This window comes from Jaculus jaculus, chromosome 2 (genome assembly GCF_020740685.1).
Source record: "Jaculus jaculus isolate mJacJac1 chromosome 2, mJacJac1.mat.Y.cur, whole genome shotgun sequence".
NCBI classification, from domain to species: Eukaryota; Metazoa; Chordata; class Mammalia; order Rodentia; family Dipodidae; genus Jaculus; species Jaculus jaculus.
Window position 1 is genome coordinate 74,002,685 of NC_059103.1, and position 12,282 is coordinate 74,014,966.

Below are 12,282 nucleotides of genomic sequence, written 5' to 3' on the forward strand. Positions count from 1 at the left end.
AATATAATTTTGGCTATAGATTTGTATGTAGCTTTTGAGGCATATTTCTTGTATGAAATTTTGTTGACAATTTCTATGCATGTATATAACGTCTTTTATATATTCACCCCCTATTACCTTTGTTTGTACTTATCTCCTTCCCATTGAACCACCTTTCCCCTGCTAATTCTCTTTCTGCTTTGATATGTTTCTTCTTTTCCCTCCGCTTACCCCCATCATTTACTTTGTAACCCACTGAGTGTAAGTAGGGTTGCTTGCATGAATATGGATGGAGAGTTATTTACTGAAGCAGCATGGGCAGCTTACCAGTTGCTATACCACTGTAAAGAACGTCCCTCTCCCTGTAACTGTTAACTGCCAATAACTCTTCAGGACTGAATGTTGATGTGTCCAATATTATGTAGGTAATGACAGCCTGTATGAGTTCATAAATGCAAAGGCCATGTCATTTTGGAAGACTGTCCACAGCATTCCTCATCATCATCTTTTGCATTCTTCCATCCCTTCTCCCACAGTGTTCTCTGAGCTTTGTGGGGGTGATATAGATGCCCTGTTTAGGGATACACAAAAGTCACCTATTTTCAGAACTTTGGTGAGTTTTGAGTCTCCCTAGAAATCACTGCCCAGTGGAAAAAGAGTGCTCTGGCCAAAGCTGAGAACAGCACTAATTTATAAATATAAACAGAACTTAGAAAGCAATTTGATGGACATTGCATGTCCAATTTAGCCAAACAACAGTACTAACTTTAGTTTTAGGGCCTAGAGTCTCCCTACCTACAGGTTTTTGACTAAGTTTTCCGTTCCAGGCATGAATTACCTCCCACTGAGTAGGCCTGAAGTCCAGTCATATAGCAGCAATTGGTTACCTCTCTAATAGTCATGTCAGTATTGTACTAGTGGTCATATCTTGCTTGGTTGGTTGGTTGTGTAGCATGCAGGGTCCACTACTGGATAAGACCTTCTAGCACCATGAAAGCTTGCCAGCAGTGAGGAAGCTTATAATCAGTTCCAGCTTGATTTCTCTGTATCCTGCAACAGAAGCATATGGTATCTTTAGCAAGAAGGTCTTGCCCTCTGGTGTTCATGAGCAGCCAAGAGGAGTTGCTATAATCTATATTGTTCTGTTTGTTTATTTTCCTCCCAACCAAGCACTTGTAACTGCTGAGCCATCTCTTCTTCAGCCCCTCGTTTTGTGGTTGTTTTTTTTTTTTTAATTTTTATTTATTTGTTTGAGAGCGACAGGCAGAGAGAGGACAGACAAAGAGGCAGATAGATAAAGAACGGGCACACCAGGGCCTCCAGTCATTGCAAACAAATTCCAGACACATGCACCCCCTTGTGCATCTGGCTAACATGGGTCCTGGGGAATCAAACCTCGAACCAGGGTCCTTAGGCTTCATAGACAAGCACTTAGCTGCTAAGCCATCTTCCAGCCCCTATTTTGTGTGTTTGTTTTAAAAAGTCTATATTGTTTTGTTTTTCCCAACCAAGCACCTTTAATCCTGAGCCATCTCCTCAGTCCCTTGTTTTGCGTTTTTTTTTTAAATTTATTTGCATGTGTGTGCATTTGTGCAAATGTACAATTGTGCTGTGGTCTCTTGCCACTGCCAGATGTTTATGCCACTTTTTGTGTCTGGTGTTACGTGGGTGCTAGGGAATAGAACCCTGGCCATCAGGCTTGCAAGCAAGTGCCTTTAACTGCTGAGCCATCTCCCTAGCCATATAGCCTATATTGTTTTGAAGAACTCAGGGGCCTGACAGGCAAACTACTCTGGGAAGTGTTCTACCTCTGGCATTGGAATTTTCCTTTAGTCACCTATGGATTATGGGAGTAGATTATCCACCCATGCAGGGTAGTTCTCTCTTCAAACTCTTTTAATTACTAGCATAGGTTTCCATATAGCTTTTTCATGTATCTTTAGCTTAGTTAACCCTTGCCTCCCATTCTCTTTCATTCCTCCATACCTTCACTACCAACCCCACTTAAACCTTTCCATCCCTAGTATTCCAGCCCTGTACTTTTTTTAAAAAAAATATATTTTAAATATTTTATTTATTTATTGGAGAGAGAGAGAGAGAGAGAGAGTGAGGAAGGTATATAAAGAGAATGGACACGCTAGGACCTCTAGCCACTGCAAATGAACTCCAGATGCACGTGTCACCTTGTGCATCTGGCTTACGTGGGAACTGTGGAATCAAACCTGGGTCTTAGGCTTTGCAAGTGAGCACCTTAACTGCTAAGCCATCTCTCCAGCCCCAGTCCTGTACTTTTATATCACATGTGTTCTATCCTCTTTAGCCTCCTTTTCATTTCCCCACCCATGGTCCATTTCTAGATTTCTGTCCTCTACTTATTCCAACTTAAACACACATCTAAAAATTTAAAGCTAGGACTTGCATATGAGAGAGAACATAGGGCATTTGTCTTTGTGAGCCTCGGCATTCTTACTTAATCATTGGTTACTTGCTTCTTGTTGTTGCTGGGATAAAATACCAGACCAGAAACAATTTAGGGAAGGGAAAGGTTTATTCAAGATACATTCCATTTTGTTTTCCCAGCACCTTTTGTTGAAGATTGTATCTCTTCTCCATTGTATTTTGGCCTCTTTGTCAAAAAATCAGGAGGAAGAGGAGAAGAGCAGGAAATGAGAGGAGAAGAAAAGTGAAAAGACACACTCTAGAATGTGAGTTAAGGAGAGGCAGGAGGTTTTAAGGAGTACTAGGGAGAAGTGGTGCGGAACTGCACTTGAAAAGGAGGGTCTTTGTCCTTGTGGGATATGATTGAGGTAGTGGCTAGGAGGAGGTGGCACTCCTTTTTCTCAGCCTAGGTGTACTCAGTTACACAAGAGAAGGTGTCTCCAGAATCCATGACCTGGTCAAGGCATGGCCAGGAGGGAAGAGAGAGAGCATGCAATGATTGGCAGACAGCTTTTGAACTCTTACTCTATAATTACATGTTTAGTATAATAGTGCTCAGTAGATGGCGGTAAAGTGTCTTTTCTAATAGTCAGTTGCTGGGACAGTTTTCCAAAAGAGAAAAGTAAAGTGACTTGACAAAGAATGTCTTTTCTCATTTGTATCCTGCTTTCTGTCAGTTATAGATACGTGACACCTGATAATCTAGTTTCTTTCTTTATAAAATGGGATGAATACTACTGCTCTCAGCCTCTTGTGTTTAGGATGTCCATGAGGGAATGTATGTGACACATTACTGTCTAGCACTTAACTGTATACTCACTACATGGTAACTAAAGCATTTCCACTGGATCTGTTTGTGCTTTAGTAGCACTATGTCATAGAATTATGTCTGAGATGGTTTATAATTACTGGAAAAGACTTAATTGAAATTGTTAGTATGTTTTTAATTGTGGTTAAGAACTGCTGTGTTTTTATTCAGAGTTTCTTCCTCTGAAGTGTAGGGTCAAGATTTGGTTAGAGGGATTGGAGGAAAAGAAGGACAGACTTGAGGCTCTTTGAAGAGATTTTATGATACATGTCCTTGCATGCTATTTTGTATGGACTAAGCCAACCCTATCTGTTAAACAGTGACCACGTTTTCCACATTTTATTTCTCTCTTTCCTCCTCCTTGCCATCCTTTTTTCTTCTCCCTCCTCTTCAATCTCCCCTCCCCACTTGTCCAGTCTTCCCACATGCTAAACAGATTGTCTACTGCTGAGCAACACCACTCAACTTCAGCTTGCAAAGAACTAGGAAGCAGGAAAGGGAAGTACCAGGGTGAATTCATTATTCACTTTTGGGAGTCATTAATACAGTAAAACCAGACCCAGCTGTGATGTTTGTAGTCATTAATATTTTAAAACATTTTGTTTATTTATTAGAGAGACGAGAGGGGATGGGGAGAAAGATCGAGAATGGGCATGCCAGGGCCTCTAGCCACCACAAATGAATTCCAGACACATGTGCCACCTTGTGCATCTGACTTATGTGGATACTAGGGAATCGAACCTGGGTCCTTAGGCTTTGCAGGCAAGTGCCTTAACCACTAAGCAATCTGTCCAGCCCCTCGTGTTGGGGTTCTTCTCTTTTCTTTCCTTTCCTTACCTTTTCCTTTCTTTCTTTCCCCAGGGTAGGGTCTTACTCTAGCCCTGGCTCTTTTGGAATTTACTATGTAGTCTCAGGGTGGCCTCGAACTCTCAGTGATCCTCCTACCTCTGCCTCCTGAGTGCTGGGATTAAAGGCGCGTGCAACCATGCCTGGCTTCATTTTGGTTTTTAAATTTTCTAGATTATGAGTGAAATCAAGAACATGAACGTATACTTCTAGGTGGCAGGGAGGGAGAGAAAGGATTTGTAGAAAGCTTGACATGGGAAATGATAGTTTAGCATAATAATTTTTCATTTCAGGAGAAAAGTTTCAAACTAATGATATTCTGATCTATAGTGCTGGGTTAGTGGAAAATAATCCTGTCCTTTTCTTTTTAAGTGTTCAAAATCTCTATTTTCAGTATTGTTACCTTAAGAAATAAATTCTGTATTTTTTAAAGAAAAATGAAAGCAAAGAAAGCCAAATTGCTTGACACAGGATTGTGCCCTCAATATCTTTTAGATTAATTATATAGCTCAGTAGAAACCTCTTCCCTAGCATATGAGATACTAAGTTCATGTAAACTATGACAACAAAACAATTACAACAAGAAGATAGTGTCTCATTCTAGCCCAGGCTGAACTGGAACTCACTCTGTCGCCTAAGGCTGGCCTTGAACTCATAGTGATCCTATCTCAGCTGAGACTAAAAGTATGCACCACCACACCTGACAATAATAACTTTTCTTTCATATTTATTTGCAAGCAGGGAGTTAAAAAGAAAAGAGACAAACAGAGAATGGGTGTGCTAGGGTCTCCAGCCATTGCAAATGGACTTGAGATGCATGCATCACTTTGTGTATCTGACTTTATGTGGGTACTGGGGAATTGAACCTGGATCGTTAGGCTTTGCAGGCAAATGCCTTAACTGTTGAGCCATCTCTCCAGCCCCAACAACAATTTATTTTAAACACATAAAATTTTACTGTATTTACTTTGGATTGTTTAAACATGGCTTAGGTGCTTATAGATACCAAAACTAAATAATTGCTGTAGATAACTGCCTTACTGCATATAACCTAGGCAGAATTGCAGATTCCAGGCATTACTACTTAAGATACAATAATCTTCAATTTATACTTAAGGGACATTTCCTTCTGTAACTAAACTCAATGAGTTCTCCTTATACTGAGTGCAAAGCCAATAAGCATGGCCATGACATAGAGGCACACTTATTATCTTTAGTGAGGTATGTAAAACAACACTATTCTTGAAGAACTGAAGCATGGGGGATTTTCAGAACCACAGGCATTCATAATAAGAAAGTAATATAGGAATTGGGGTTTCTGGTCCATGTACCAATATGATACTGATGCAGAATTTTTGTGTTCAGGAGGGATCTCTCAGACTTATGAGCCCCGGTTTTTGGGGCCTTAACCTGTTTTAAACAAAGAATTGATAAAAATGGACTTGAAGGATAAATTATGAATAATTGAGTTTATTTAGGGAGAAATTATGAATTGTGAGGTCTAATTAGGGGAAATTGGTATCTAGGAGCGATTACACACACATGTGGGAGACTGGACTTAGAAGCCCCTTCAAACTAGAGAGGATTAAGAAATAATTTGTAAAGGACTGAGCGATCAAAGGTAAATCTTACATATAATCAAAATGAGAAGATTATCCAAAGCATGGCATAGGTAGAAGGCAAGCAGAAAAATACCCAAGTCAAGATAAGTGTTCTCCCTTTCCCAGCCAGCCTGGGAAGGACAGACAGACTTATATAAGTGCTTAGGCCAGGTCACAGGGCAAAAGGAGAGAGACAGGAGTGGCCCAATTTCCTTTATAAGATCAGACATCCAATCAGTGTTAGCCAGTCGTCAGACTCAGTTGTGTAAGCAGTGACCTAATTGGTTCTCGGACTCAGGAGGCTGCCCTCAGTGTGGTTGAGCTAAGGAAGAAGCAGGAAGAATTTGGTAGGCTTTTCATGGGCAGCCTTCTTGGATGAGACAGGATCAGACTCAAATTTCAGTTTTGCCAGGATGGACAAAATGGCATCTCATTGTTCCCTCTTTGGGCTTATATCCCTAAATAACTGCCCGTAAAAAGCCACTACTTTACTCCTGTTTCTCCTTCTATACAGGCAATGGGGTTCCTTTGCCAATGTACCAATATGTGCCAGTGCACCAATATAATACAGGAATTGGAGTTCTTCTGCCAACACACTAATATATGACAGTGTACTTATGTGATATGAGGATTTGAGGTGTCTTCAGATTCTTGTCTTATGAATTCAAAGAATTGACATCCATAGACCAAAAGGTAAAGTTTAGAGAGATTTTATTAGATTCAGAGAGTATGAAGAGCTCCTGCTCATGAGATGGCAGGAATGGAATAAAGCCTACCCAGAGTCCTAGATTGGAGTCTTTTATAGGCCCAGCTACATGCCAGGTTCAGGTGTAATCCTGGGAATGTGGGTGCTTTCTGGCTTTCCGCCAACTAGACTTTATTTCTCTATCACCCTTGTATGGCTGAGTGGATTCCACTCCTGGCACATTTTTCTCAATATCAGTGTGGAGCCTTATTCAGCAAGAGAGTTGTGGCTGGCCACTTTTGAGTATCTCATGCTGTCCCAGCCATGGTCATCTTAGGGTGGAACCTTTACTTCGTTTGGGTACTATTTCCTACTGAGCACTGCATATCCAGAAGCTTAGGGTCTACTTTGCCTTGCTTCCCCCCTTAGGTGTTGACACATACAGGGCTTTGAATTGTTGCCTTGTCCTTTTATTTTGAAGTTTGTTGACACTAGTGTCATGCTGCCTATGAGCTTGGGTTTTGCTATCTAGTTGCCATATTCTTTTTGGGAAGACTCAGACATTCAGAACCTATGGCTCTGGGGCTGTGGAGGTGGCTGAGTGGATAAAACATTTGTTGCATAACTTTGAGTACTTGAGTTTTGATCTCCAGACCCCATGTAAAAGCCAGAAGCTGTGGTGAGCTTCTGTAATTCCAGTGTGCCTATGGTGAGAAGGTAGGTGGACAAGAGCATTTCCTGAAACCTGGCAAAGGGAGCAGTGAGCAATAATAAGAGTCTGCCTCAAATGAGGTGGAAGGCAAGGACTGAACTGAAAGTTGTCCTCTGACCACCCGTGTGCTGTGGCATGCACACATGCACATATACTCACAATACATGCTAAATAATAAATCATTAAAAATTTACTACCATTGCTGGGTTCTAACTTGCTAATTGTCATTTCACTCTATGTAAAATAAAGTTAATTTTCTCTTTTTTTCTTTAAAATCACTCCAGAGGAAAAGGAATTGGGATATAGAATGCCCATCCTTTTTAGAAGAGAGGCCACAACAGTTGAGAAGAGCAAGTCTCCAGACAGTGGGCTTATCCTGGCTCAAGTGTGGAGAAGGATTTCAGGATACTTCTGGGACTTTGGTAAATACACATGGAATTATTTTGCCTGAATACAGAAGGTAGATCCCAAGGTTCCTGGGTGTTTAGCTTATTGCAATTATATTTCTTTGGAGTATCCTTCCTAATTAGTTCAGTACTTTTCTTTCTCATTCCTTGAATTCCTTTGCTTTCTTTTTTTCAGGGTAGGGTCTCACTCTAGCCCAGGCTGACCTTGACCTCACCATATAGTCTCAGGATACCCTTGAACTCATGGCAACCCTCCTACCTCTACTTCTCAAGTGCTGGGATTAAAGGCATGTGCCACCATGCCTGGTGAATTCCTTTTTTAAAATATATTTTATTTATTTGCAATCAAAATGAGAAAGCTTACACATGTGCAAACCAGGGTCCCTAGTTGCTGCAAATGAACTCTAGATACATGTGCCACTTTGTGCATCTGACTTTATGTGGGTCTTGGGGAATTGAACCTTGGCTTTTCAAGCAGTGCCTTAATTGCTGAGTCATCTCTCTTGCCCCGTTCCTTGAATTCTTTTAATTATACTATTTGAACTTTTTTTTTTGTAAATGAAGAATGTATACTGAGAATTTTCTCATGATGAAATTACTAAGAGTACTATTTTTTTTTTTTTTTTTTTTTTTTGAGGTAGGGTCTTACTCTTATCTCAGGCTGACCTGGAATTCACTATGTAGTCTCCGGGTGGACTTGAACTCATGGTGATCCTCCTACCTCTGCCTCCATAATGTTGGGATTACAGGCATGCGCCACCATGCCTGGCAAATGTACTATTCTTTATAAGAAGTATACTTATGAAATGTTTGCATAGTCATAATATTTTGCCTATGAGATTCTGATTATCTTTTGTATATATCGTAACTTATAGAAAAATTCTTCCAGAAAATCTCAAGATAATATGGTTATAGATAGTAGTGAGGACCTTGTAATCATATATATGAACAGTCATTAGCACTACTATATGAAATGTTTTTAACCAGCTTTGTTTAGAGTCTGAAAAATAGAAAAATAAATTTATATAAGGACTGTGTGCTTTGGAAATATACTGACGAATATACATAAGGGAAGGCAGAGGGGAACATGTTAAGAAATATATAGTTTAAGACTGAATTATATTACTGTTTTTTAACTCTTTTGACGTAAATCACATCATTATTATTTTACCTGTAGTCATCTGTAGCTGAAAAGGCAACTGTTACCAAAAGGAAACTTGAATTATCTCCAGCACCAAAGAAAGGTAATAATGCTTTGTTGAGTTTTTTTTCCCCTCCTCCTGGTGCTGGGGACCAAACCCAGGCCTTTGTACTTGTAGGCAAGTACTCTCTAGCTGAGCTAAATGTTCAAACCCTAATTTGTTAATTTATTGGCAGAGAAGGTGTAGGCTAAGATGTCATTCTGAGATTTCTTTTCTTTTCTTTAAAATGTTGTAGAGTTTGGGTAGCCTACATATTCATGGTTTAAAAGCTATGGAAACAATGTAAAAATGTATTTGTGAGAACTCTGTTTTTCACTTCTGTTACTATCTATCTCATTCTTCCTACTCCTTACTGATAATTCCTAATAATTTTGTGTGTCTTTATTGGGTTCACTTTTATCATAGATTTCAGTAGGTTAATTCAGGTTTATAACTTCAGGGAATAAATGAATAGTTTGGGTTTAACTCTAGTATTACTAAAGAAGAAAAATATTTCATTTGGAAAATATTGGTGCTGAGGCTTTTCACTGACCAAACTTTCCCTTTGTTAGAGAAGATATGCCTTTATATCAGGACCTTGGCTAAAATGTGTTAGAAAAGGTTATTTCCACTGTTGCAGTCTGGTTCGCATTGCTGGTAGAAATCACCCAACCAAGAGCAGCTTCTGGGAAAAAGAGATTTATTTTGGCTTACAGGCTCGAGGGGAAGCTCCACGATTGCAGGGGAAAACGATGGCATGAGCAGAGGGTGGACATCACCCCCTAGCCAACATAAGGTGGGACACAGCAACAGGAGGGTGTGCCAAACATTGGCATGGGGAAACTGGCTATAAAGCCCATAAGCCCGCCCCCAACAATACACTCCCTCCAGGAGGCATTAATTCCCAAATATCCATCAGCTGGGAACCTAGCATTCACAGCACCTAAGTTTATGGGGGACACCTGAATCAAACCACCACATCCACTAAAAATGGTATAGTGCACATAGGGATTTTAATTTATTTTTTGGTTTTTCAAGGTAGGGTCTTGCTCTAGCCCAGGCTGACCTGGAATTAGTCTCAAACTGGCCTAGAATTCATACCTCAGCCTCCCTAGTGTTAGGATTAAAGGCATGTACCACCACGCCTGGTGCCATTAGGGATTTTTTTTTTTTTTTTTTTCTGGTTTTTCGAGGTAGAGTCTCACTCTAGGTTAGGCTGACCTGGAATTCACTGTTTAGTCTCAGGGTGGCCTTGAACTCTCGGTGATCCTCCTACCTCTGCCTCCTGAGTGTTGGGCCATTAGGGATTAAAAAAATTTCTTTTAGTTTTATTTATTTGAAACGGGGGGGGGGATGGATGAAGATAAATGGGTGTGTCAGGGCCTCTAGCCATTGCAAATGAACTCCAGACACATGTGCCACCTTGTGCATCTGGCTTATGTGGGACCTGGAGAATAAAGCCTGGGTCCTTAGGCTTCACGGGCAGCGCCTTAACTGCTAAGCCATCTCTCTAGCTCCCAATTAGGGATTTTTACATAAGTCTGTTGCTGCCAATAAAATCTCAGTGTTGTCAGTGCTAGGACTGCGCATATAGGACAGGTAGGCTGCTGGCTTGGCTGCTCCCATAAGTCAGGAGCCTGTGAGTTCAGGGATCTCCATGTTTCTGCACTGTAATATTGAGAAAACAAGCTAAGTGCTCACACTCTCACTTTCTGCATCTAGAAAGTGGATATAATATTGTGGGTCTCAATGGCTGTATTAATTGACTTAAAAAATAGATAAAATCCCTAGTTTAAAAGCTTTTCTATAGTAGGTACTCAATTGATGCTAGCAGTTGTTATACTTATGCCTTGCCTCCACTTCCCAAGTGCTGGAGTTTAGATGTGTACCACCATGCCCATTCTTTTTTGCTAGGGACTGAAGTCCAACCGGGACTTCATATATGCTGGGTACTTTACCTACTCTACCAAATCAGCTAAATTCCTAGCCCAAGTTTCTTTTCTATGCATATAAAAATTTTTTTCTAAATATTTCTTTAAAATTTGAAAAACACTGTCTTGTAGAATAAACTGGCACACATCTTTTTATAATATGTTTTGATGATAGAACTGAAATTTACATTCCTTCCTAGTGGCAAATGTTGTAATATTCAGAACAATTTAAACCAAACTTTTCAAACATAATTTTATGGAGAAAAGTTTCTTTAAATAGATATAGTTTGTATATTTTCTGGAGTTGTATTAAACTTAGCTTTGAGAGAGAACTAAATATTAAATGCTAAATATTAGATAAGTTGCTACTTTGTACTTAATTACAAAAGAATCTATTGGGATGATTTCCCCAAGGCAAAACATACTCGATGAACATTTCTGTTCTTTTTATTGTGTAGATGATCAGTATATTCTCAAAGGGTGAAAGGGCTAATACCAGTAAACTCTTTTGTTTTTTCTTTTTTTTGGTTTTTCAAGGTAGGGTCTCACTCTGGTCCAGGCTGACCTGGAATTAACTCTGTCATCTCAGGGTGGCCTTGAACTCATGGCGATCCTCCTACCTCTGCCTCCCGAGTGCTGGGATTAAAGGCGTGCGCCACCAGGTCCGGTGCAATATATTTCTTAGAACAGGTTCATTTTTAAAATAGTAATTCCTAAAGTGTTAGTTTAAAACAGCCTGTTAGAAAAATTTTAAGATAAAAATTCAAAATCACCAAGGATGGTGGGCCCTTAATCCCAGCACGTGGGAGGCAGAGGTAGGATCATCACTGTGAGTTTGAAGCCACCCTGAGACGACAGAGTGAATTTCAGGTCAGCTTGGACTAAAGTGAGACCTTACCTCAGAAAAACAGCAACAACAACAACAACAACAACAAAACCCAACTCAAAACCATTTAGGGTGAGGAAACCATATTTTTATGAGAGGTGGAAACAGGTAAAAATACACTTTTGCAAAGCGTGTATGAGGTTAAGTGCTTATCTCTGTGGCTTTTATCCCTCATCTTTTTTCCTTCTTTTTAAATATTGTTATTTATCTATTTACATGTATGTGTGTATGAATGTGCCAGCTTGCTGCTATGAACACCAGACACAGGCACCTTTTTTGTCCTGGTCTGGCAGACTTCGCAAGCAAGCCCTTTAACAGCTTACTCAGTCCCCGGGGTTTTTGTTGTTGTTGTTGCTATTTTATAACATATTCCAAAAACTAATTTTTCTTTTACTTGGAATGTTATACAGGAAAATTTGATATAATGCATTGTTTTCAGTGTCAGGTTTTTTTTGTATGTTTGCATTTTTGGCAAAACAACATGCATACAATCTCATTCAACTATCAATATTAGTTGATAATAATTATGTGTTTCCTTTTCCTTTAACAGAAACTCTATCAAAGAGTAGCAATGAAATTGCAAATATAACATGGAGTTCCAGTGAAAGTGAGTCCTCAGATGAAGACAAGGCAGTTTTTAAATCACAGAGAGATAATGGACATAGCTCTAAGATACACAGGTTTTGTAGCAGGAACACTTTATGTCCAGAAGATGAAGTCACTGAAGGTAAATTGACAATTTTATAAGAAATCCAGTTTCTGTTAAATATCAGGTCCAATAGTGGAGGGAAACTTCTATTACTTCTG

At 39.7% G+C, this 12,282-nt stretch overlaps 1 protein-coding gene across 7 annotated transcripts in view; it reads left to right on the forward strand.

Moving 5' to 3' along the window:
• Nucleotides 1-12,282, forward strand: part of Spidr (scaffold protein involved in DNA repair) — a 453,987-nt gene that overhangs the window by 32,977 nt on the left and 408,728 nt on the right. For 5 of the 7 annotated variants that reach the window (XM_045143466.1, XM_045143467.1, XM_045143469.1 and 2 more), the window contains exons 2-4: nt 7,355-7,492; nt 8,655-8,721; nt 12,026-12,202. In XM_045143466.1, the coding sequence (XP_044999401.1) occupies nt 7,355-7,492; nt 8,655-8,721; nt 12,026-12,202 (382 nt within the window). The remainder of the gene's footprint in view (nt 1-7,354; nt 7,493-8,654; nt 8,722-12,025; nt 12,203-12,282) is intronic. The other 2 variants (XM_045143468.1, XM_045143472.1) reach the window with 1 other exon arrangement.